The sequence below is a fragment of the Anabrus simplex genome, chromosome 2, assembly GCF_040414725.1.
Source record: "Anabrus simplex isolate iqAnaSimp1 chromosome 2, ASM4041472v1, whole genome shotgun sequence".
In the NCBI taxonomy this organism is placed as follows: domain Eukaryota; kingdom Metazoa; phylum Arthropoda; class Insecta; order Orthoptera; family Tettigoniidae; genus Anabrus; species Anabrus simplex.
The window spans coordinates 563,670,815-563,698,064 of NC_090266.1; the positions used below are offsets into that span (position 1 = coordinate 563,670,815).

Below are 27,250 nucleotides of genomic sequence, written 5' to 3' on the forward strand. Positions count from 1 at the left end.
CTTGTAGTAATTAAGGTTTGTGATATTTATTTACACTTTATATTGTTAAGTTCAGGTCATATTCCGTTTCAATTTTGGGTCCAGGATAGGAAGAAGTAATATTACTTAAATTTAAATAGTATACTTACAAAGACAGGATATTATATGGAGTGTAACTTCCGCAGCGTTTTCATTCGTACAAACAATAGATACGGTGTTTAAACTAGCAATTCAAAGGTTTCGTCTATCACGAAGTTAATTTGGGTTGCTTTAATTAAATAACACAATGCATTTGTACATTATGTTTAAAGAAGGCAATTCAACACAATATACAATATTTCACTGGCGAAATAGTAAACCGTTGTACTGTTATCGATTACTGCAACTTTTCGTATTCAAATATTGCATTGTTAGCTACGTTCGAGAACAAAGGGTATACTGTAGTCAAGAAAACCGAAATACACGGCTGCCTCTAGTATGACTCAACGTACCCTTTTAAGAAAACTATATGCTTTTCGTCTGTTTTATGTTTTCATTGATAGATATCATCAGTAGAATAACGGTAATGTTACATAGTTTTTGAACTGAACTTACACCATATATATTTAGAATTACACATCATGTTATGAAAGAATGGGCTTAGAGATACATGTTATCAAGCATTTATTGTTCGCAGCTACGTCCTGTGAAATATGACTGAGAAAGACAGTGGTGTATATCCTCCATGTTGACCGCTGACAAGCTGTTACACGCACCGGTGTCTAGCCTGTTGTATTATTAATGTGTATTATATTATTATGTAAGGATGGAGGCAATTACGTTTTTATTATTATTATTATTATTATTATTATTATTATTATTATTATTATTATTATTATTATTATTATTATTATGCCAAAATGAATAGTTAATATTGTAATGTACATATATGGATTACTATAGTTAAGTTAGACATTTCTTAACATATACCTGTATATGTATTATTAGCGGTAAGAATCAGACAGCCTCTTCTGGGACATTTCAACTTAGCCTACGTTGCTTCTGCAACACGTGTTAAAGACTGTTCATAAGTGTTCTTAACTATTCGTAAGAATTAAGTACGCATGTTAAGCGGAAATTCGTAATGAAGCATGGAGATCAACTGTTAGAATCAAGTTATGTCACTGCCTTTGAATGGTAATGTTGTGTAAAGAAAACGGTGGCGTTCAAGAGGACAAATTGGGGCAAATTTTCATTTATAGAATGAAATAATTTATTAAGGGAAATCTTCGATAAATTTTCAAGTTCTTTGAAACCATTTAAGAAAAGACAATGTAAACGACTGATAAGGCATCTACCACTTGGGTAACATTCCTAAATGTGGATCAACGGTGACTGATGTTGGCTATGGTGTGTTGACTGCTAATTGGTATTTCTATGATATTACGATCAAGGTGAGTATCAGATCAATGTTTCTGTAAAGATAACTCCCATGAATTTAGTAAACTAAATCGACTACGATTCACTTTTAAATAACGATACTGCAGCATTACGTGGTCTAGTTATGTGGCATTCTATATCCAGTGTGTACTTAAAGATAAATAATTTAAACCAAGATGGCGTACTTTTCAATACCTAGATATATGTCTCAATGACACAAATAAGAAATACATCAATCTCCTGCTCATATTGGACTCTGGGTCTACACTGGCCTCCAGATCATTACTTACAAAAGTAACAACGTCTTCTAGTTTCACCCAAACTTCATCTCTTTTGCCTTCATCTGCTCTCCCAATTAGTCTCACAGCAAGTCTCTCCGTCTACTTCGATTCTTCTGTCTCCCTATTAAATAATAAACATGAAACAGGATGAACTAAAACAAAGATATGTATTAAAGTGCGGATAAGTTGTTCGTGTAACGTATCTCCTCTCGTGTACTGTCCCAGAAATCTCTGGAGTTTCTAGCAGCGAAGGCAATTTTCAACGACATCCCGAATTCCCTGTCTTGGAAACCCGCACATAACACCCTAGGAGATACCTAATTCCACTTCCGAAGTACATTACTATATCTGCAATGTCTTCTACGGATTTCTTGAGTATCGAACACTACAAACATGCTAGATCAACTTCCCATGTTTTTATTTACTAACGCATAGAATATTCCGGAAATGTGGTGATTTGTCATTTTTAACCATATCTGATTAAGGTACCCGAGTAGACTATCGCTAGACACAGCCATGGCCTTATTTTACGCCAAGGTCCTCCCAGTTCTCACATATGGTATGGAACTTATTTGGGAAAGACTAACGGTGTCCGACCTTCGAACTATTGAAAATGTAAAGGCCAGATTTCTGAAACGAACACTGGGCATCTCCAAAATGTCACCATCACGACTTGCGTATGAATTATCCAAGGAAACGTTTTTACTCGAAGATTTGAAAATGAGAATGCAGCTTCCACATACGCAGCAAGAAAAGGAAGTTCTCCAAGAGCGAAAGAGGAAACAAGCAGAAATCAGCCTGGACTTTTACTCAACTGATGCTATGATTGACCGCAGCTGGACCGGTCCAAATAATGGCATGAGAAGTGCTTTGAATAGGCTGGCGGTACATGGGTTTCACCACCGTCTATGCCGGCGATCAGGCTTCCATGAACCATCTCTACATTGTGTGTGTATGTTGTGTGACAAACATTGCGATCGCTATCACTTCAGCAAGTGCAACAAAAGAACAAAATCTTTACTAGAATATGCGAAAGATTAATGTATTTTAATGCACATTTGTGCGCTATTAAATATATTATTAAGGTTTAAGTTCTGTCCTTCCAAAGTTCTAGCACTTTTGAGTCGGTATGTAGATAGCGTAGCCCATTGAGTCCAGCGTCAGCAGTGCCCTGATGGTTGTGGACGATCGTTTTACATTCCCTGCCAGGAGTATTTTAATTTCTCATATGAGATGGGGGAATGTGACTCAGTATCGTTAGTCACAATGTTGGGGTGGACTTGATCGTACCAGTTATCGTCCGCATTGTCACATTGAACGGTACATCTACGAGCTTTCATCCAGAAACTGTTCCAACTTTTGCAAACCGGAGGGTACTTTTTTTACAGAATGTATGAGTTTTATACATTTTTGATGGAAATGAATGAAAAATCACCGGAAATATATAAAAAAACAATGTCAAAGTCATTTTTAACAGATATTTTGGCGACCTGCATATTTCTGTGATGAGTATCATAACGGTGAATTTTTACTTCCTTTTACTCTAAAATATGTTAATTTTAAGTATTACTACTAAATTTCAACAATCAAACGACATATCGTGTAAGTCGTTCAGAATTAAGGGTGTCACACAACTTCACTTTGCGACATGAAGTTTTCTACAGGGCGAGGTTACTGTGCGATTAGGGGCGTGCAGCTGTGAGCTTGCTTCCGGAAGAGAGTGGGTTCGAACCCCACTGTCGGCAGCCCTGACGATGGTTTTCCGTGGTTTCGCATTTGCACACCAGGAAAATGCTGGGACTGTACCTTAATTAAGGCTACGGTCGTTTCCTTCCAACTCCTAGCCCTTTCCTATGCCATCGCTGTCAGAAGACGTATCTGTGTCGAACCACGTAAAGCAAATTGCAAAGAAAACAAAGGAAATTTTGTAAATTAGTTTGCAATTTTGTATTCTTTTAAAAATTCAGATACTTTCAAATTATATATGTTGATAATTAAATGGCATATTTCTTACCCTGTTTTACTTCATGAACCTTTCTGGAACTATTTCTATCCCTTGATAATGATATAGGGATTTCAACATATCACCATCAAGTGCTGAGGCTTCTTGGTGACCATTGGAACATAAATCAGGTGAAACAGAGAGAGTAATGCCTTGTTACTACAAGTTTAAATTGTCTTGTGGCTAATATCAAACCAGAAAAGATATTCCTGGCCTACACATACGTGTGGGCAGGTTCTGAAAGGTATATCGTAGAGACAAGATCAAGGGCTTGTTGCGCAAAGTGGGTGCCGTGGAACTCTAAGCTGCACCACAAAGTATTTGCTGGATGTACCTTATGAATCTAAGCCCATTTGCAGTAATCGTCAGGTGCTTCTAAAAGCAGTGTTGTATTAAGTGTAGTTTCAAGTCACTTATTCATATTTTGTGTTAATAGTAATTACTTTTACCCAGTTATCCATCGTCCCCTGCGAACCATGTGACTTTGCCGCAGTGGGGGGGGGGGGGGGTTCTTGCGAGTCCCAATGAAGCAGATAGCCGAGTCGCAGGCGCAACCATATCGGATGGGTATCTGTCGAGAAACCAGACTAACAAATGGTTCACCGAAAGGGGCATAGTAGTCTTTCGGAAGTTACAAGGGAGGCAGTCTGGATGAATGACTGATATGGCCTTGTAGTAATACTCAACATGGCTTAGCTGTGTTGATACTGCTACCGTAACTAACTCCCGAGGACATGCAGATCTCTCTGTACGAATGATGTACTGATGATGGCTTCCTACCGAGTAAAATATTCCGGAAGTAAAACAGTCCCCCATTCGGATTTCCTGGTGGGAACTACACGAGAGGGGGCGATCATCAGGAAGATGCGTACTGACGTTCTGCGAGTCGGAGCATGGAATGTTAGAAGTTTGAATAGTTGTAGTAGGAAGATGGATAGAACTAATGTTAGATGTACTTGGTATACGTGAAGTACGTTGGCAGGAAGATCAGTATTTTTGGTCAGGCGATTACAGAACACAAAATCGAACATGGGGAATGCAGATGTTGATTGAATAATAATTAAAGAATACAGGGCAGCGGGTATGCTACTACGATCAGCATAGTGAAATAATTATTCTTTTCACGATAGACACCAAACTAATGTCCACCACAATAGTGCAGGTCTACATGCCTACTAGTTCAGCGGATGATCAAGAAATTGAAAGATACGTGAAGACATGAGACTGTATAGGCTTTTGCGTTTATTACGTGTCAAAAAATAAGGAAAAGTTCTTTATTCGCAGAGAACTGTGCTCTGCGTCATCAGAAGAATTCTCGACTGTCCACGAGAAAGGCTTCTTAAACAATGACGTTTTTAAATTCAGACGTCATACTAGAAGTGGAATTGGTACGTTCATACGCAACCAGATGGTTCCCCGGACGTGGCACAGTGCTAGCTTTCGAAGCGAAAGCTGACGGAACAATCAGATCAGTCTAAGAGGTTCACATAACATGTGCACGTAACATATGATATTGACACAAGCCTGGAATGAAACATGTAGCGATGAGGAACATACGAATTTGGAGAACACAGAGATGAAATAACAATAGTGAAGGGACAGAGAAGGGAACTACCTACGTAAATTCTTAATGGCTGGCAACCAGGTATTGCTTTATTGATTCATAGCCAGTGTCCCTGTTGAAATTGTTAGGATTTATAAGTTTTTCCACAGCTTACCGTATAATCCTGGACCTGCAGTGTCTAGTGTGGGTAAGAGCTCGAGCATCTTGGAACATGACATCATGACCCGACGATAGATTTGTCTGGCTGGTTGGGACGAATATTACGTTCATTTTCCTTGATACGGGTGCCAATGGACCAGCATGTTTGGCCGATGTATACCTTACCGCAAGTACAGGGAATTTCTTACACCCCAGGATGTTAAAGTGGGGACAATTTGTCCTTGGTTTTACTCAGACTGTGAGCAATCTGCATGAAGATAGCGATTTTTGTGGGTAGGCAGATTCTCACCAATATCCAGCACAAAACAAGGCATTCTCACGACACTCGCCAAGAGGACGAGACGAATTTTTGAGACATCAAATATCCAGGTGGAGATGGACACACTCAAAGTCGCGTTCAAGCGTAATGGTTACCGCGATTTGAAGATTCATACAGCCCTGCATCCCAGAGAAACGACCAAGCAAAGCTCACAGACAGAAGAAGTGAAGGGAACTGCCCTCTTGCATTACATTCACATCACCAGGGATCGAATAGCCAAGGTCCTCCGCAAACACAATATAAAAACCGTGTTTGGCACCGCCATTGAAATTGCTCACAGTCTGAGTAAAACCAAGGACAAATTGTCCCCACTTTTACATCCTGGGGTATACGAAATACCCTGTACTTGCAGTAAGGTATATATATCGGCCAAACATGCCTGTCCATTGGTACCTGTATCAAGGAACATGAACGTAATATTCGTCTCAACCAGCCAGACAAATCGGCAATAGCTGAGCACGCTCTATCGTCGGGTCATGATGTCATGTTCCAAGATGCTCGAGCTCTTACCCCACACTAGACACTACAGGTCCCGAATTATACGAGAAGCCGTGAAAATACGTAGAAAACCTAACAGTTTCAACAGGGACACTGGATATCAATCAATTAAGTAATACCTGGTTGCCAGCCATTAAGAATTTACCTAGGTAGTTCCCTTCCCTGTCCCTTCACTATTCTTTTTTCGTCTCGGTGTTTTCCAATTTCGTACATTCCTCATCGTCAGATGTTTCATTCCAGGCTTGTGTCAATATCATATGTTACGTGCACATGTTATATGAACCTCTTAGACTGATTCTGATCGTTCGGTCAGCTTCCGCTTCGAACGCTAGCTCTGTGCCACGTCCGGGGAGCCATCTGGTGGCGTATGAACGTACCATTTCCACTTCTATTATAACGTCTAAATTTAAAAAAGTCATTGGTTAAGAAGCCTTTCTCGTGGACAGCCCAGATTTTCTTCCGATGAAGCAGAGCACAGTTCTGTGCGAAACGTAAAGAATTTCGCCTAATTTTATTGACAGGGCATAAGCCCAAAATCCTATACAGTATCATGTCTATAGTACGGACCGTGAAAGCACCAATGTCGACAATATATGAAGAGATAAGAGATTTGATACAATATGTTACAGGTGACGAGAATTTAATTGTGATGGGAGACTGGAATGCAGTGGTATACCTAGGAAGAGAAGGTAATACACTAGGAGAATTCTGATTGGGACAAAGTAATGAAAGAGGAAGTCGACTGGTTGATTTCTGCACTGATCGTAATTTAGTCCTTACTAATACTTGCTTCAAACACCACAAACGACTGCTGTATACGTGGATGAGACCTGGAGACACTGGAAGGTATCAAATAGACTTCGTTATGATTAGGCGGGGATCCAGAAATCAGGTGTTGGATTGCAAAAATTTCCCAGTAGAATAGTAGAATAAATTGGAGAAAGGATTGGACCTGATTGATGATCGAAGAAAATACAGTAATGCAAGAAATTAAGAGGGCAGAAAAGAATACAGGTTATTAAAGAATGAAGTGGATAGAATGTTCAAGATCGCTAAGGAAGTATGGATGAAGGAGGAAGGCAAAATTGTTGGAAATTTTATGGTCCTAGGAAAGGAAGATGCTGCAGAAATATGGCAGGAATATATCTCACAGTTGTATGAAGGTAAAGACGTATATGATTTGGTTCTAGAACAAGAAGATACTGTTGATGCTAATGAAAAGGGAGACCCAATTTTGAGGTCAGAGTTCGACAGAGCTGTGAGAGACCTAAATAGGAACAAGGCACCTGGGATTGATGACATTCTCTCTGAATTACAGACTGCCTGAAGAGAAACAACCATGGCAAGGTTATTCTATCTAGTGTGTAAGATGTATGAGACAGGAGAAGTACCATCCGATTTTCGGCAGAATGTTGTTATACCTATTCCTAAGAAAGCCTGTGATGACACGTGTGAATACTACCGCACCATTAGTTTAGTATCTCATGCCTGCAACATTTTAACACGTATTATTTTCAGAAGAATGGAAAAGCAAGTTGAAGCTGAGTTGGGAGAAGATGAATTTAACTTCAGAAGAAGTGTGGGGACACGTGAAGCAATCCTGACTTTACGTCTGATCTTAGAGGATCGAATTAAGATGTACAAGCCTACGTTCATGACGTTCGTAGATCTAGAAAAGGCACTCGATAATGTTGACTGGACCAAGCTATTTGAGATTCTGAGGGTGATTGGGTTCAGATACCAAGAACGAAGTATTATCTACAATCTGTATAAAAATCATTCTGTGGTGATAAGAATCTAGGGCTTTGAAAAAGATGCAACAGTCCATAAAGGAATGAGGCAAGGCTGCAGTTTGTCCACCCTCCTTTTCAATGTTTACATGGATCAGGCAGTAAAGACATCAAAGGGGAATTTGGAATCGGAATCACAATCCAAGAAGAGAAAATAAAACCTTAAGATTTGCCGATGATATTGTTATCTTATCTGAGCCTGCAGATGATCTCGAGAAGTTGCTGAGTGTTATGGACGAAGTCTTGTATAAGGAATACAATATGAAAATAAGTCAAAAAGAAAAGTAATGGAAAGCAGTCGAACGAAGGCAGGTGATGCAAGTATTATTAGATTAGGAAATGAAGTCTTAAAAGAAGTAGATGAATATTGTTTCTTGGGTAGTAAAATAACTAACGATGGCAGAAGTAAGGAGGACATAAAATGCAGACTAGCACAAGCAAGGTAGAGCTTTCTTAAGAAACGAAATTTGCTCAACTCAAGCATTGATATAGGAATTAGAAAGGTATTTCTGAAGAGTATCATCTGCAGCATGACATCGTATGGAAGGGAAACATGGACGATAACTAGGTCAGAAAGAAATGAAATGGAAGGTTTTGAAATGCAGTGTTTCAGAAGAGTGCTGAAGATGAGATGGATGGATCGAATCACGAATGAAGAGATACCGAATCGAATTGGCGAGAGGAGATCGATTCGGCAAAATTTGACGAGAAGAAGAGAGCACACATCCTAAGACACCCGGGACTTTTTCAGCCTGTTTTGAACGACGTGTAGGTGGTAAGAACTATATGGGTAGAACAAGGTATGAATATGACCAACAGATTAGGGCAGATGTAGGATGCAATTATTACGTAGAAATGTAAAGATTAGCACACGATAGGGTGGCACTAACAGCTGAATCAAACCACTCTATGGACTGATGACTCACACAACAACAACATCCATCGTTACTAGCAGAGTTGAGATTAAAATATTGAATTCATTTCTTCTCTTCTTTCATAAAGCAGCGTCTAACTGGGTCGTATTATTCCCACATTTTAAACTATATATATCAGCAATCAGTTCCCACACATTTCCATACAGAAAAGTCTCTGAACCTCCACTATGACCTGGTCATCAATATCACAAAAATTATACAAAAGAAGATACATTTCTAATGTGTCACAGCTGGTCGAATGGGTTACTGTGTATCTGTTAAAAATACTGTTGTTATTTTAATTACAGAACATCAGAAACACTCATTGTGTTTTAGTGAATCTCCCTTTGCTAAATAAAAGCAAGAAAGAGGAAAGATGCTGGACATTGCACAGAAGATATCTAGATTTAAAGACAAATTATCTAACGTTTCCTGAACTTTACCCTTCATGAAAATCCGTCACAAATCATTACGAGTTATATGTAAAGTTGTACCTGTAAACATGAAGGCATAAAGCGCAGCAGTGCTTGAACTTATAATTAATTCACGGAGCAATGGGATGACGAATGTGCGCGTTCTCACGAAGTACTTGCCCATTAACCATACTGCTTCACTGAGCTGGATAATATGTTGATAGCACAGATAATATTTTGATACTCTGATCACAAACTATGATAATCAACGTTACTTTTGACTTGCTCTGAGATATCAACAATTCTAATCACTGCATTAATACTCATAAACACCACAGTTCTTAGGTATATCAAATGTTCCATCTGTTCGTTCCTAACATATCAAAATTGAAACGTTTAGAGTGTAAACATCACATCCCACGAGATTCAATGTATTACAGAATGCGATTTATTCCAAGTTTTTCTTCTGTATACATACTATAACGTTCGAAAATCTCTACTAGCATTTAAGGCTATGAACATCGCAATGATGGTTTATGTAAGAATTAAAGACCAAACTTTTCTTAGTGAATTTATTCAGACGTTAAAAGGGGATCTTATTTTCAAACGAGAAAGAAGGCCAAGATCGCACCCAGTGATCTAAGGAATGACTTTCAACTTCCTCTAACCGGAAAGTCATGCACTGTTTCGATTATTGCAAGTAACGTTCCGGTTAACTACATACAATTTTTAGTATCAATAATCAGTGAGAGTGATGTTAGGGAAGTTCGTGATATGAGGAATTCATTTCTGTTGTGAACCATGTTTAACTCTATGTCTGAAAATACAACATTAATTATTCTCTAAGTAAGGTATATCATTCCTCACTGAAAGGTGATGATTTTGATTGATTATTTTTTTAGAGGAAGGTCAGCTGGAAAACCGTATCCACTGAAACTGCTATAAAACATGGTTCGTTCACAGAAATTCCATTGACAATTGTATTATCTATTTTATTCCCATAGCATTACAACCACAATAACTACGATTCACGTTATAAATATAACAGAAAGAAAGGATGATATTTTAGGTGATGGGTTACGATATTCATAAGAAATATCTGACATCGACTTTACAGTTCACTGGATGTAAATTTGAGAAAATACTCCTACTGTACTGAAAAAAGACATATTTCATAATTTGCATATTCCTGCTTTCATATGGCCCGTGATATAATCTTCTGACCATCTCGTGTACGTACATACACACATAGAGGCTGGTCGCAAACGACGTGAACCGGGTGTATGAGCGTTCCAGGGCTGGTTACACTGATAAATAATCTGAAGAAATAATTCGATATCTCTCACCGCTGTCAGTTTATCAGCTGCTGAAATTACCAAATCAGATCGCTTCGCAGGTATTCAAATGGGCTTTGCGAGGCGGTGTTGCTAAGATGTGCACGTTGCTTCAGACCGGATTGAGATCCACGCCGAGAAATCAGCAACAAACACAAGGACACGGCGGGATTCAGCCCATGTCACTGTAACGTTCCTGCTATGGTGTGATCCTGTCACCTGGGAGGTCCGTGTTCAAATCCCTCACCAGGCGAAGTTTATCGCTCGATTTTTGCTCTTAGGCCGATCTTAAGCCATGTGCATATTAAGGAACACCGCCTCCTAAGGCCCATTTGAATTCACCTGCGAAGCGATCTAATTTGGTAATTTCAGCAACGGATAAAATAGCAACAGAGCGAGATATCGAATCAATTCCCTTTCAAATTATTTATTAGCATGACCAACCCTCAAACACTCATGTACCCGGTTTACGTAGTTTCCGACCAGCCTATACATACATACATACATACATACATACATACATACATACATACATACATACATACATACATACATACATACGTACATACATATCAACCTTAAGGAATGCCATTCTCTCTCTATTACGTGCACACAGTTTCATTAAGAAACCCGCTGTTTTATCTTTCGAAGTTCATTCCAGATCTCTGTGAACGAAGTGAATATCTCCATGACACTTTACATCCAGGTAATACTGAAACCCGTTCCACTTCTAGCTTATGCTGAAATCGTTATATACAAGGCTTAACCATCATCTTGCAGGTTTCTTCATGAGTCTGTATCTGTATTTATTGATGATGTATCGTTGTTGACCCAACAACAGAAGCCGGTTGTTACATACAGCATCATCTAAATTATTCAATTCTGACTTAGATAAAACAGCTTCATTATATCCATTCCTTTTAAATGTTTGTACAGTAATGCCTGTCACTCCTAGTTTGTGGGAAAGTTTAGTAATTTTAAATGTATTCTCCTACAAAAACATTGAAAGAAAAGATAGTGTTTAAGTTTAATTTCTGAGATGCTTTTCTCCTTATCGAAAACAGTTGAACGAAATTGAGGAAATCGACAACTCAGAGTGTTAGCTCCGGTGATTAATTGTCGATCACTATGTTGCAATACTTGATGAACATCCATTATAGGCACTTGAAATGAATCACTTGTTCCTATTTCGTTATCCTCACTCCTCACTCAGTCGTCTTACTTTGCATGCCATCTTATACCACTGTAGTATTTAAGACGCTGATTTTCACACCATACTCGCTGCAGTTCCTTTATACTTCGAAGATCGTATATTTCATGTTTTCGTTGCCATTATCAACAACAGTAGGTAATATGTATAAGCCTAACTGTTTACGACATTTCCATAGTACAGAGTGACACCCCTCCAATTGCTTTGTTTGGTGTTGGATATGTTATGTATTAATACACTGACTGACAGAGCAAATGCAACACCAAGAAGGAGTGGTCAGAACTTTATGCCAATTGCAGGGTAGACTGACGTCACTGAGGTATGCTCATGATGTGAAATGCGCCGCTGTGCTGCGCACGTAGCGAACGATAAATGGGACACGGCGTTGGCGAATGGCCCACTTCGTACCGTGATTTCTCAGCCGACAGTCATTGTAGAACGTGTTGTGGTGTGCCACAGGACACGTGTATAGCTAAGAATGCCAGGCCGCCGTCAACGGAGGCATTTCCAGCAGACAGACGACTTTACGAGGGGTATGGTGATCGGGCTGAGAAGGGCAGGTTGGTCGCTTCGTCAAATCGCAGCCGATACCCATAGGGATGTGTCCACGGTGCAGCGCCTGTGGCGAAGATGGTTGGCGCAGGGATATGTGGCACGTGCGAGGGGTCCAGGCGCAGCCCGAGTGACGTCAGCACGCGAGGATCGGCGCATCCGCCGCCAAGCGGTGGCAGCCCCGCACGCCACGTCAACCGCCATTCTTCAGCATGTGCAATATCGACCAGAACAATTTCCCGTCGATTGGTTGAAGGAGGCCTGCACTCCCGGCGTCCGCTCAGAAGACTACCATTGACTCCACAGCATAGACGTGCACGCCTGGCATGGTGCCGGGCTAGAGCGACTTGGATGAGGGAATGGCGGAACGTCGTGTTCTCCGATGAGTCACGCTTCTGTTCTGTCAGTGATAGTCACCGCAGACGAGTGTGGCGTCGGCGTAGAGAAAGGTCAAATCCGGCAGTAACTGTGGAGCGCGCTACCGCTAGACAACGCGGCATCATGGTTTGGGGCGCTATTGCGTATGATTCCACGTCGCCTCTAGTGCGTATTCAAGGCACGTTAAATGCCCACCGCTACGTGCAGCATGTGCTGCGGCCGGTGGCACTCCCGTACCTTCAGGGGCTGCCCAATGCTCTGTTTCAGCAGGATAATGCCCGCCCACACACTGCTCTCATCTCCCAACAGGCTCTACGAGGTGTACAGATGCTTCCATGGCCAGCGTACTCTCCGGATCTCTCACCAATCGAACACGTGTGGGATCTCATTGGACGCCGTTTGCAAACTCTGCCCCAGCCTCGTACGGACGACCAACTGTGGCAAATGGTTGACAGAGAATGGAGAACCATCCCTCAGGACACCATCCGCACTCTTATTGACTCTGTACCTCGACGTGTTTCTGCGTGCATCGCCGCTCGCGGTGGTCCTACATCCTACTGAGTCGATGCCGTGCGCATTGTGTAACCTGCATATCGGTTTGAAATAAACATCAATTATTCGTCCGTGCCGTCTCTGTTTTTTCCCCAACTTTCATCCCTTTCGAACCACTCCTCCTTGGTGTTGCATTTGCTCTGTCAGTCAGTATATTATAATACGAAGTGGCTTGAAAGAGGGTTCTGGCATTGATAGTAAATAGAAGGTGCAATAACGTATAGTTTGTGTTAATTACATCCCTATGCTACATTTAACAAGAATGAATGAATAAAAGACTCTTCTCTCGAAGTCACGGATGATCACCTACTAGGTTGCGATCATTCATTTATTGCAATCCATAAATAACTTATTCAGTCAGTATTTTATAATACACGATATTAAAACTAAACTAACTAGAGAAAGGCTTACCAAACAATTTAAGTATACTAATATGCATAGTATATTCCATCTTTAATTAATGATTACTCTTTGGATTTATTCCTAGAGTTAAACAAAATCATACCTCTACTTGAATATCCTTTCCACTAGCTACATGCATCTTCCCTGTTTTCATCCTCTTTAGATTTCTTTTCCCACATTTCTCTCATAATACCACATAGTTTTGTTGTTCTCTTTGGTGTCTTGCATTTTCTATTCAATATCTTCACAAGAATGATCATAACGTCAGATGTGGGTAGTGAATCATGTTTTGATGTGGCAGGTGTTTCTGCAATAACATTTGCAGTTAAAATGTATATTACTATATAGTAAAGAAGAATTGAGATCTTCTTCCACAGCCTTCGTATCTTCTTGTTCATTCAGCTTCCGCTCTTTGCTTCTACATATATTGAGAGGTTTCCATGGTAACAGAACTTGCAGGCTTAGAATGAAGTAACAAATCCTTGTTTTACGTGTGTACGTGTGTTACTTTTACATGTGTGTTTGTGTCATTTCATGCAGAAGCAATTCTTCCTCCGGAGGTTCACACAAAGGATTATCATCTCCTCCTGAATCTAATTCTTCTGTTCTTGATAGCGATTGTTTTTGACTATTGCAAATGCGTAAGTTGTCTCCACTCTTCTACGTAGTGTATTGTCTGCAGGTTTTGAACGTCTTTTAGTTATTCTGAACCCAATTTCCTGATGTTCCCTGGCGGGATGACCAGAGGAATTATATCTGATACAGAACAGTTCCTGTTAGTAAGCCATCTAGAACAACCATTGTCGCTCTTTTAAAACTGTTCAACTCCAAATGATATTTCTTTTCGATTTTTCTCAAGAAACATCAGAATTTTGCGTTTTGAGGTTGAGAACTGGAAATGCCAGGATTCTATTTGCTGAAGTTCAATATTAGCTTCCTTACGCCAGTCCAGCGTTCGAAAGTCAAATTCTACTTTAATTTCCATGTAACCTTTAGGATTGAGTATCACTTCCTGCCGTTTTAAATCCTTCCCTGCATTTTCAGATACCCTATCAGGAGTAATGAAAGAATATAGGGGGAATAAAGTTCAGCTTTGGTGAAACATTCCGGTGCTGTCAGCAGCTAATTTACTGAATACTGAAGTATCAAAAACGTGCAAGCAATGATACAAATCATAGGAGACCTGCTCAGCTCATCTTCAGTCGAGAAGTAACTAAAATAGTTTCTAGGTGTCAGAGGAGTTCGTGACGTTCCTTTGATCACTGTGAATTTATGGAAGTAGAGCTGTCTCATGAAATACGCCCGTTGATATGGTACCTTTTGGCAGTACCAAATTTTTCTTCAATTCAAACGAAAGTATCAGTACATCTGGAACAGGGCATCTCAGAGCTTCATAAAATGCTTGAGTTCTCAATACATGAACCCTACTAGTAGCCATTAAGTCATTCCTCTTCTTCAGACCTGTTTTTCCTCCTTAACTGTGTTCATAAACCTGTATTGTATTAAACGAAGACGCTACATAAAGGGGCTTTTCAGCCCCAGTGGCATGTAAATCATCAATACATTCAAAAAAATTCAAATAGATACATGTTGAGCACATCTGTTCAGGGACAACCGAATCCCAGATTGAGTTGAATGGAAATATATTATGAAAGATTTCTTTACAACTGAATTATCTGCAATTTGAAAACTGCACATTGTCCTTAGCTTAGTGATATTAAGAGTGAACGATAATTATTTACGTACACTTGAACTTCTGCAATAATGGGATCCCACACACGTCAGGGACGACAGAATCTTAATGACAGCACTTCTGCAGTCCATAAATTTTGTTGTTATTCTATCGCAATCTATGAGATTGCTTCCACTATCTCCACACCGTCTTGCAACGTATCCTGAACTTGATCTCGTTATTTGAAATATTTTACAAAACATTTGTTGATAAATCGGAGGAAGTACACCCTCATTCCGTTTAACATAATGCTGGGTTTGGTGTGTCTTGGACCGGCAGCGTCCATATTTTTGGCCATCTGCATTTGACAGGAGTGAAAGCAATGTTTCTCAGTAAAAAGTTATCTAGGTTGATTTTGTTCTGCGGGCGTAAAACGCCTTCAGCTTGGAATACTGTAGTTGCCTTGTATTAGGACTGCAAGGGGTGTACTCTGGTGGACCATCTGATGAATACCCGTGAAGGAATTCAACAATTTACAATATATTTCCTTGCTGCTATTGTATAATGGATTAATGAAATACAAATAAAGGAATAGACTCTATATACTATATAACATTTAGTTTAAACAATGACTGCTAACTATAAACTTTTGGCAACATCCCTTTCCTATTTATCAGGTTGCTGTATCCATTTACTAGCTATGCTTGGTGATACCGGTGAAACTACCGAAATGTAAGTTACACTGGTGACGCGTTTTAATTGAATACAAGAATTATTCATTCACTAAATTAGGAACAACGTCCAATAGTAAAAGCCGGAACGCGCTCATCTCAGTGATAAAAACAAACGAGAGTGGAGAATGCTGAATGGTCGCCATATTGCAGCTCTGATTGGTCTGGTCTGAGATTCCACAGTTTGAAACTATCATCCGGTGGATATTGCAAGGTTTTGAAATTGACACGGATTTTTACTAAAGGAAATAACAAAGATTTTGCCGTACCTGAAGGAAAAGGGTGGGTTACATAATCTTAAGACACCCAGTGCTTCTTCAGTTGGTTTTAGAGGGATTTATAGGTGATAAGAACAGTACGGGTAGGTATGAATATGACAAGCAGATTAGAGCAGATGTAGAATGCAGTCGTTACGTAGAAATGAAAAAGTTAGCACAGGGTAGGCTGGCATGGAGAATTGCATCAAACCTGTCTATGGACTGTTGACTCAAACAACAACAACAAAAACGTAAATAAAACTCAGTGCCAAGTTTAACCCAGTACCAATAACTCAGTTTATGAAGAAGGTGGAGATTACTGACTTTGAAACTAGCCCCTTCGTATGTCGTCTAAATACCCGCTGATTAATTTCAAACCGGCAGAGTTGGCCGTGCGGTTAGAGTCGCGCATCTGTGAGCTTGCATCCGGGTAATATTGGGTTCGAATGCCATTGTCGGCAGCCCTGAAGATTATTTTCCGTTATTTCCAATTTTCACACCAGGCAAATGCTGGGGCTGTACCTTCATTAAGGCCATGGCCGCTTCCTTCCCACTCCTAGGCCTTCCCTATCCCATCGTCGCCACAAGACCTATGTGTGTCGATGCGAAGAAAAGCAAATAGAAAAAAAACAGTTTAACTTCAAGAACACATATTGATGACCTTAATCCGATTTTCATTACCTTTTTTCAAAATCACCTTATTATGTAGTGAAAATAGATTGAAAATGAAACACATAGCGGAGAACCTGAAATTATCTTATTATTGTCTTCTGATAAATGACACACTTCGGGCATAGAGGACAGGTATCTGCACTCGTTTAATATCTGATATGGTTGAATGTCACTGTCTTCAACAGTGTATATGGGGGCCCGGGCACATGTACGTAGTCATACACCTCTTCTCAACGGAAAGTTTAGCAAATGTTGTATATATATTTCCAAAGCTGCCTACCTTGTTGAATTGAAGACTGGTATAATAAGCCTCTTTCTGTTTTATGAACAGGATTATAATAATAGGAGATACCGAGGATGATTTCGGGAATGCTGATTATAGAATTAATCACTAACTGGGTATATTTTTGTTGTGCATTACGACGATTATCCCATTCTCTCCTGCACATAACTACAATGACTGAGCAAATGTCATGGGATAGCGGAGCACTGATGCGCAGGTGTGTTGCCTGCGCACCACACGCCCCGTGTGCCAGCGGCAGTTGTATAGGAGACCTTGTGAGCAGTGGCTGTGCATGTGACAGGTGTCACATGGAACGTCGTCGTGAGCTGACAGTGTACGAACGGGGTATGGTGGTCGGTGCCTGAGGGATGGGAAGTGCGATTTCGAAAGTGGTGCGGGAATTCGGCTACACACGATCAACCGTGTCCAGGATGTATCGTGAAGGGTTGAATGCGGGTGTCACCGTCCACAACAGACGAACGACTGGCCGTCCAGCTACCCTGATGACCGTGACCGGCGACATCTGAGACGGATTGTCAATAGTGACAGACGGGCAAACGTGCAGCAAATCACGGCTCAATTCAACACAGGCCGTGCTAGACACGTCTCCCAGTGGACATTCCGTAGGAACATGGGTTCTATGGGGTATGGGAGCCGGCGCCGCACACGGGTGCCACAGTTACCCCAACGTCATCGGGCATAACGACGCGCATTTGTCGCCATTCACCGGGGATTGACACTGGAACAATGGCGTAACGTTATATGGTCGGACGAATCACGATTTCAACTGCACCATGCCGATGGGAGGCACCGTGTATGGCGCAGACCACATGAAGCGATGGATCCCGCCTGTCTCGAGGTGTGGTCCAGGGCGCTGGTGTCTCTGTTATGGTCTGGGGTGCATTTTCCTGGAATGGAATGGGCCCCCTAGTTGATCTGGAAGAGACTTTGAATGGTACGCGGTATGTTGAGCTGCTCGGAGACCATCTCCACCCATTTTTGGCCTTCCACCGGCCAGGCGGTTCTGCGGTGTTTCAAGATGATAACGCGCCGCCACATCGCTCCCTCGTCGCTCAGGAATGGTTCCAGGAATATGCAGTGGAGGTCCAACGACTGCCACGGCCACCCAAGGGCCCCGATATGTACCCTGTCGAGCATATCTGGAATGTCCTGGAACGCAGGCTCCGTGCCATAGATCCTGCACCCACGAACAGACCAGCATTGGTGGCCGCTCTGGAAATGATTTAGTGTCAGCTGCGTCCAGAGGACTACCAGGGACTTGTCGACTCACTTCCACGGCGTCTCACTGCAGTTCGCAAGGCCAGAGGAGGCCCCACACGCTATTAGGTGACTATCCCATGACATTTGCTAAGTCAGTGTAAATCTCTTGCTCTCTCTCTTTCACATACACACACACTCAAACAAAGAGAGAGAGGAAAATTTCTGGACGTAATGATAGCGAACAACCTCGGGAGATTATTACAGCACGGCAGACATCTATTCTGAAACTCTCAGACCACGATATTGTTGTCATTACTAGCATATAGTGCCCCAGGCAGCAACCGCGGTTCGTGGCCTAAAATGACTACAACAGCTCTGTCAATGAAAAATCCTTAGAAGGTGACTTTTCATTTCTGTGATATGTAGTAACCGTAAGGAAAATTTTTGATAATAAGGTCGCAATGTATAATGATACTGCGTATTGAAAATTCATAAAGCACCGAAATTTTGGACGGCTCGTTTACAATGTTATACTCATGATTAACATTTAATATCAGGTTAATTATAAATAAAAACCCTACTCACATAAATCATTTAGCACTCACAAACTACCCTAATTACCAAAAGGTTTCCGATTCACACTAGTCAGCTTTTCGACACAATCACAGCACGGAATTCGAGAAGTATGTGGCGAGTATTTTCCAGATCGTTTTTAAATAGGCGTGTACTGTATGATCCGCTAGATGGAAGCAACGCAGATTTTAGCTGCCCTTACTGACTTGTCGCACAGCTATGCACTTTGTAAATTATAAACATTCTCAATCGCATAAAGAGTGTGATAATTATTGCATTTGTTACTTAATTCACTAAAAGATCGTTCGTAATAATTCATCAGCTGAAACACTGAATACCTATCAATCTGGATTCAGTTACGTAATTCACAGTAACCACACATTATCTAGCATCAGTGAAAAAGACACGATTGTCGGAATGAAATTCGCGTTTGGAATATCACATTGATATACAATTGAGCTTATTGTATCCATTTTTTTTGCTAGGGGCTTTACGTCGCACCGACACAGATAGGTCTTATGGCGACGATGGGATAGGAAAGGCTTAGGAGTTGGAAGGAAGCGGCCGTGGCCTTAATTAAAGTACAGCCCCAGCATTTGCCTGGTGTGAAAATGGGAAACCACGGAAAACCATTTTCAGGGCTGCCGATAGTGGGATTTGAATCTACTATCTCCCGGGTGCAAGCTCACAGCCGCGCGCCTCTACGCGCACGGCCAACTCTCCCGGTCCATTGTATCCATTGAAGGTCTCCGCTTCATATTGTCTTACGTGAACCAAAAGGCACATTTGGTCCCCTTGTGCAAGAGACTATGATCCAAACTCTAAACAAACCTTGTATTTATTTTAAATCGGGAGAAGTGGACAATAGTATTTGAAAAGTTGTACGGCTCCTCTCTAGTGGCAGGCAACAATTCTAATGCCCGAAAATAGTGAAGTCTCACGGAGACAGGCTGAACTGAATGAAGAGTTTCTTACTTCATTTTCATGCTTCATAAAGTTGTCACTACTTTTGACTTTGGAGTGCCGCCTAGGGAATTGGATCGTATACAACTTAGTAGAGAATTGTTCCTGTTTAGGGACTGGAACAATGATGGCTTAAGTCCTTTGTTTCTAAGTTACCACTACTGTCTGTTCAATTCACAACAACCAATCAGCGCCCAGCTCGTCCCTATACGTTCTGCTAATCTTGGGCCTTATGATATATCTGGAACGTAGTTGAATGAACGGTAAGTGAGGTTCTCCTCACGGGAGACCACGGACGTGCTGGGGCAGTATGTAAGGTAGGCGGATTGGCTTCTCTAAGTGGTGAACTCCATTGCGAGTGGTGGCGAGAAGAACCCAAAGTTCGCCTCTAGCATGCCCGGAAGAAAGCTACATATCCAGTTGATGCTCCTGACACTATCTGGGACACTGAAGATTTGAGTCACTCAGTTCCCACCTGCACAAATGCGTCATCCATCCGATGTGCTTATTATCATTTATATTGCGCTTAACAAATTTTTACATCTAGATGCACAAACATGTTTAAGTATATATTAGGATATAAAAATTAGCAGAATAGCCTAATCATTTTTTATACCTGGGTTTACTATCGTATTAATTATTATAATAATATCTATCAAGGATCATGAAAAAAGCTATAGATACCACTGAGAGCTAAAATTTGTATGATAAGTATTGATTACGGATGAACTTCCCATCGTTCGTGTATGTTCCTTGTAAGTGGGAGAGAGGATATTAGACTGGTTGCAGGTCATGTGAAAGCCACAATACTAATGCAGTCGGACTCAATAAATTTGTTTCACTCTGCAGAATCTGTTAAATATCGAAATCGACAATGAAATTTCGCACAGAGGATGAGGAGACCACAAAATAGCGATGTACAGATATTTAGCTGCCATTTCGAACTGAAAGGTGTCAAAATCTTGATACAAAATCCGTGTGACAGCGCAGCTACTGGACAACACTTGCATCTTGCTGACTGGCGCGGCGCATGTTGTGGAACTGAAGTTGTGCTCGAGCGAGACGGAATAAGCTGTCAGGTTACTGCGCATCAAGGTCACTTTATTATTAGGGAGCGAATGTGAAACATAAATGACGTGCATTAATCACATGATAAAAACATCATGCACAATGAATACGCACTTTAAGGCCACATTGCTTTTTACAGTTTTCCTGAGTTGTTTGAAGGTAATATTTCACAGGCACTTCGAACTCGGGAGGTCTCTCCGTTGTGTAATTACAGTAGTTGTGAACCAAGAATATTTAATAATGTCCTTGAACCGTGGGGAAAAAAATTGAAAATGAATGGAGGATTGCGTTTTCAGAATGCTTTTCTCTGATAAACATCAAACTGAAAGTCTTCACAAGCCGGCACAATGTCTGTTGAACGGCGATAAAAAACCTCCCATTTCCGAAAGAAAAACGTATCCAAGGGCTGAATTTTTCCTGTAGTTCCGGAAGAAATCTGAAGATTTTCTATACTGTTTCCAGTTGACTGTCTTCAAGACAGCATTTATCCTTATACCTAGGCAAGCAGTCCACGAATCTGACAGTAGCAAACGCTTCCCTTCCACGAATAGGAAGAAGGATTCCTTAAACGAATATTCTAATTCATTTCTCCCGATTTTTTCTGATTTTGTGGCTGTTACAAATATATATCTGACATGAAACATTTCCCTAGAAACTCTCAGAGTACAATGAATAATTTTAGGAAAAGTGTACCGGCCATACTGATTGTAGGCATAGTTGTGTACGAATGTGTGAGTGCACTAACTGACTAAGCAAATCTTTCCGCATGTTTCTCACCATCAATGATAGAGACCTTTTCACTTTCACTTCACGCACGAAACCACTTTGATCTGTATTGTACCTACTTCCACAAATTTATTTGCGTCTTTATGTTTTTCGTCTTCTTCTAACAGATACGCATGGGATACAAATTTCGCGATTTTCTACTTTTTATTCCGTACTTTTTTCTTGAAACGACTCAACCAACTAGTATACACGCTGAAATTAGTTTGCCCCATTGAAAACTCTCTTGAAATTTACAAAGCCCACAACGGCAGGTCTTCACCGCATGCATTCCACTTCAGCCTTCTTGCTTCTGCAGGTCGAGAAAATAATTTTGTATGCATCAGTTTCGTGTGTTCAACGGGACTTACTGATGTAGATTCTAATTGGTTCATCCATCTGTACAGTTGTCATAGTGACGTCAGTGGACGACAACTTTGTGAACAGTGGTAAATGAAGGCCGCTTCTTACCCCCTTATTTAACCACATATATAGAGCTTTCCTTTTGTATGCAAGATCTACGGTTTGTTTTACTTTCTTCTGTGGACTGGAAGCATAGCTTGAACTAGTAGATTTTTTGGGTGACTGCGGTGTCTCTTCACTGGATTAACGGGAATCAGACTCGGGGCACAAAATTGAATCTGTAACACATCTCGTACCTGGCAATGAATTAAATGGCGTATGGCTTTTTGTGCCGGGAGTGTCCGAGGATAAGTTCGACTCGCCAGATGCAGGTCTTTTGATTTGACTCCCCTTGGCAACCTGCGCGTCGTGATGAGGATGAAATGCTGATGAAGACGGCACATACACCCAGCCCCCATGTCAGCGAAATTAACCAGTTATGGTTAAAATTCCCAACCCTGCCGAGAATCGAACCCGGGACGCCTGTGACAAAAGGCCAGCACGCTAATCATTTAACCACGGAGCCGGACAACCTGTGCTGCCTTCTCTTTCAGATAATGCAGATAAGGTGTCGCTGCTTCCATTATCTTTCTCACTGTCACTATTTTTCGCCAGACACGACTCCAAGGCGATGATTTTCGATTAGTTCGAACACATGTCGCTCCATCACCCTTTCTTGCGAAGTTCCTCCACGGGAAGAGGAGAAACCTTTACACGGAATTAACATAATGCATACTCTAGGAAATAAGCCGGATTCATGGCTGCTCTCAAAGGTACATTTGGCAACTGCCCGGTACAGAAAGCTCACGGTAACGGGCTCGCCTCAGCTAGTCACCAGGGTTGTCCATGTCAAGCTATAATTATGATGTGTGCAATTCTATTAGATATTTCCGTGTCAATTTGAGAATCTTACACATCTAAATGACAGCTAGTATTTTACATTTCTTTCTTATGGTCCCCACATCCTCTCTGCAAAATTTCGTTGTAGGGTTCTATGTGACTATATGGATAGTTCCCTTGTAAGATTTTCTTTACGGCACTGTGAGATAAATTGGAATTCATTTATACCGGCGTGATAACTATCATGTGTACCGTTCAGTCCTTTTGTCGTGTCAGAATGCAATTTTGTAAGGATAAATCATGCTCCTTTAAAAGTATTAACCTATTTTAGACGGCCTTTTGAAGCCATAGACTCAGTGTAAACACCACATTTGCACTGATGATGCCCAGATGTAATAATAATGAAAATTTGTTTAATATCCATTAAACTGTTATAAAGTATAAGATTCTCTGGAGAGTTCTTTGAAATACCGGTAGCCAATGACACAAAGTGGTATCATTAATCTTCCTTTATTGCCACCTGGTCTATCTGACTGCACTTCTGAGATCCGCATTCAGCAGTACATTCGAGCAAAATCACAATACGTTAACTATACAGACCGTTCTGGAAACATTCGTGTAAAGAAATTTAAGCGATAGTAGGGACCTAACTGAACGCCATATAAACTCTCGCACGGTTCTGTGTCCCTTTTCCCAGAATGTACACATCCTCCACCTCAGGCATTGTACTTCGTTACGAATCACTTGCTAAATCACGGCACATTTTCTAAACATTCTCCGCCTATATCGGTACAGAGAAGTGACCGATGAACTGTTACAAATATACTTGGCATTCTGGAAACATCACCAGCCGCGATGGTGATCCTTGCTACCAGCTCTTCTTCACTTTCAGTGAACGTCGCACCAGCAATGTCCTTCTTTAGCTAAAACGAAAAAATAGGAATCAAGTCTTTTAATCGGTGTGGCCATGCACCGATACCTCCTATACCTATCTATCTCACTTGGAATATAGTACTGACATGCTGACATACTATCAAAGAATAGTTAGTAAGGTCCCATAAGTCTTAAACAACAATTGTTGCCTTATTCCGAGGGGAGCAACTTGCAGTAGTTCAGGGGGTATATATTTAAGATAAATACAGTACAATCTTCATCCAGGTGATTGGATGGCAGCTATCAAGTAGTGCCCAACACCACCAGCCACATAAATTTTATTGAACAACATGGGCCGGGATGAATAGCTCGGGCGGTAAGAACGCTGGCCCTCTGTGCTCAGGTGTTCAAATATGTCAGCCCCACGTCGGTATATTCACTTCATTATTATTATTAAATAAAAAAGTTCAATAACAGCTCGTTGATTCTCGTAGGTCTAGTCTACATCGCTTTCGACCAGTCGTGAGTTACAAGAATAGAAGGATACAGCAGGGGTAATTAGGAGGAAGTTATGTTTATGGAAACACCGTGCTCAGTGTTCGTTATCAGACAAACATGGTGACAACGTACCTAATGTTGGAAGTAGGCAGTAAAAGCCAGGGAAGAATCCCATAGTGGACCCAAGAAAGGCAGGAATATTTCGTCACTGAAGGAACAGTACCGCGTATCTGACAGTGCACTTCCTATGCAGCACATTATTTTCCCTAAGACTAGTCACGCCTCTCAGCTACATGTTGACATGAAGAACATCAGAACACTTTTCGTTGTGTTCATTTTCCTATGCTAGAGTGTAAAGGGAATGAATCTTGAATTGCTGGAGTGCTTAAATACGCCATGCCGACATATATTCTTACAGAACGGTACGGTGTGAAGTGTGCTCGGTTATGAATGGTTTCAATTAATGTTGAAGGCATGTCTTTCTCATGTGCTGTGGCCATTTTGTGGTTACGGATCGGCATTTCTCAGCACTGTAGACCCGTCCGCAGCAACATGGAACTCTGTATACTCTCTTTTAGACAAGTCCAAACATCAGGTGCATTCTCTTTCGTTGAAATACCAATACATATGAAATTGTGCGATATTGATAAAATTTCCCAAAGCTTATGAAATTTTATTACGCTTACATGAAATCATTTTATTATTTATTATATAAATCTAATCTTCATTCATTGTCTCAGTCGATGGCTTGACGTTATTCCCTGTTTAACTCATATTCGAAAATAATAATGTTACATTAGTGTCTGAGGCCGTTACTTATTGCTATTAAAATATTATAATCAACAATAAATATCTCACACTATTGATGGCAAAATTGCTATAACTTTTTTTATCAGATAACAGTTAAATCGTGTTGTAAGGCTACGTGAATTCTTTAGTAGAGCTCTAATGTAACATAAACATGATTTAACAAAAAACAAATCTTCTGCTTATACCTAGTACCAATTTAGTCCGCTCCCTCAACGAGGAATACAGCCACACGTTACAAAAAATCTGACAGATGATTTCATTTTTTAGAGGATTCCTTATGAATATCTATCACGATCAATTTTCACATACAGTGAGCTGCGTATAACTGAGCATCCTAAGCCGTTTTCCTTCTGTTACTTGGAGTTAAAGTAACTGTAAGATACTGCTTCGGAATTTCATAAAATGAACGCATAGGAAGGAATATTTCACTGAGAATATTTCACTGAGGATCCCATCATATTTGGTATAACATACACACCTACTGAGCAGGTAAATTGAACTGAAGGATTTAGTAAAATTGCTATGTAGTCTATATCATTGAAAAGCCATACTCAATACTACTCGTACAATAAGATGGCCAGATAGCCTTTCCCCCAAAGCTGGGACTCACCCTATCCAAAATTTCCACGCCTTTTAGGCCTATGTATCCATTTACCTGTTCAGTAGAGACACTAGTGCGAGCGTTTGCTTTGATATGTGATTAAAATATTTGCACTTAAAATATATTTTGTATGGTAGCACTAAGTAAGCCGGACGCCATCCAGATGTAGAGAGCCTGTGACATACCCAGAGGAACCGGTTTCAATTTCCGACCATTCCAGGGATTCTTAACTGAATCTGAAGGTTGTTTCGAGGTCCACTCAGCCTACATAATTACAATTGAGGAGGTATCTGACAGTAAAATAGCGGCCCCAGTCTAGAAAGCCAAGATAAACGCCCGAGAGAATTCGTCACACTGACCACAGGTCACTTCGTAATCTACAGGCCTTCAGGATGAGCAGCGGTTGCTAGGTAGGCTAACGCCCGTCAGGGTTCTAGCACTATAGGAAGAAGAAGAAGTAGAAGTAGAAGAAGATGAAGAAGAAGAAGAAGAGAAATAACTATGTTCGTAGTTCAGCGTTCATTTCAACAATTGCTTTTTGCATTGATGCCATAATACCATTAAATTAATAATAAATCTAATGGTGAAAGAAAGAAATGTACTCACAGTTCATATCCACGTGCACTACGGATTCCGTTGGCGCAGTTAAATTGCTGTTCTGGGCGGAGCACTTAAGTTGAGAGTGAAGATCTTGACGTCCGAGGTTCTTTATCAAAATATCATTTCTTAATTGGCCTCCCATACTCTCCGGCATTCTTACTGACGTGTTGCTTATAACCTCGTCATTACGAAACCACGTTACCGTAGGTGTAGGAAAACCTGAAATCATAAACATAAATTATAAGCTTATAATCTACACCAAAGCCAAATTCAGAATGAAGGATATCTACAGATATTAACCCGGCACAGGGCGCGTGATGAACGAATCCCTCACTCCTTCATTCTGTCATGTCCCATTGTCCAGTGGTTTTGCACACGCGTCTATCGTTCTGGGTATTCCAAGGTCAATATTTTCCACATCAGTCTGCAATTGTTGCATGCGGTGAAGGTTCGTTACTTTCGTTTGCGGTGCATTATTGTCATCCTTGCAGTTCAGTGAGATATTCCCTCACCGTACCTCTGGCATTGTTGAATTCTGTGTTTGAATATATTGAACTATGGGTGACAAGAATGCACGGAAACTGTTACAATGGGTAGACCAAGTAGGAAAGGAGATGAACGGAGAGGAAGAAACAGGCGCAGATATAGATTATATCAT

General features: G+C 40.8%; 1 protein-coding gene across 1 annotated transcript in view; it reads right to left on the reverse strand.

Annotated features, from left to right (window-relative positions):
* The window catches only part of side-VII (sidestep VII), an 843,150-nt gene extending 816,119 nt beyond the window's left edge, over nucleotides 1-27,031 (reverse strand). The window contains exons 1-2 of the mRNA XM_067139977.2: nucleotides 26,968-27,031; nucleotides 26,599-26,811 (exon numbers count right to left, since the gene is read on the reverse strand). Coding sequence (XP_066996078.2) covers nucleotides 26,599-26,811; nucleotides 26,968-27,031 — 277 coding nt within the window. The remainder of the gene's footprint in view (nucleotides 1-26,598; nucleotides 26,812-26,967) is intronic.
* Between the last annotated feature and the right edge of the window lie 219 nt (nucleotides 27,032-27,250).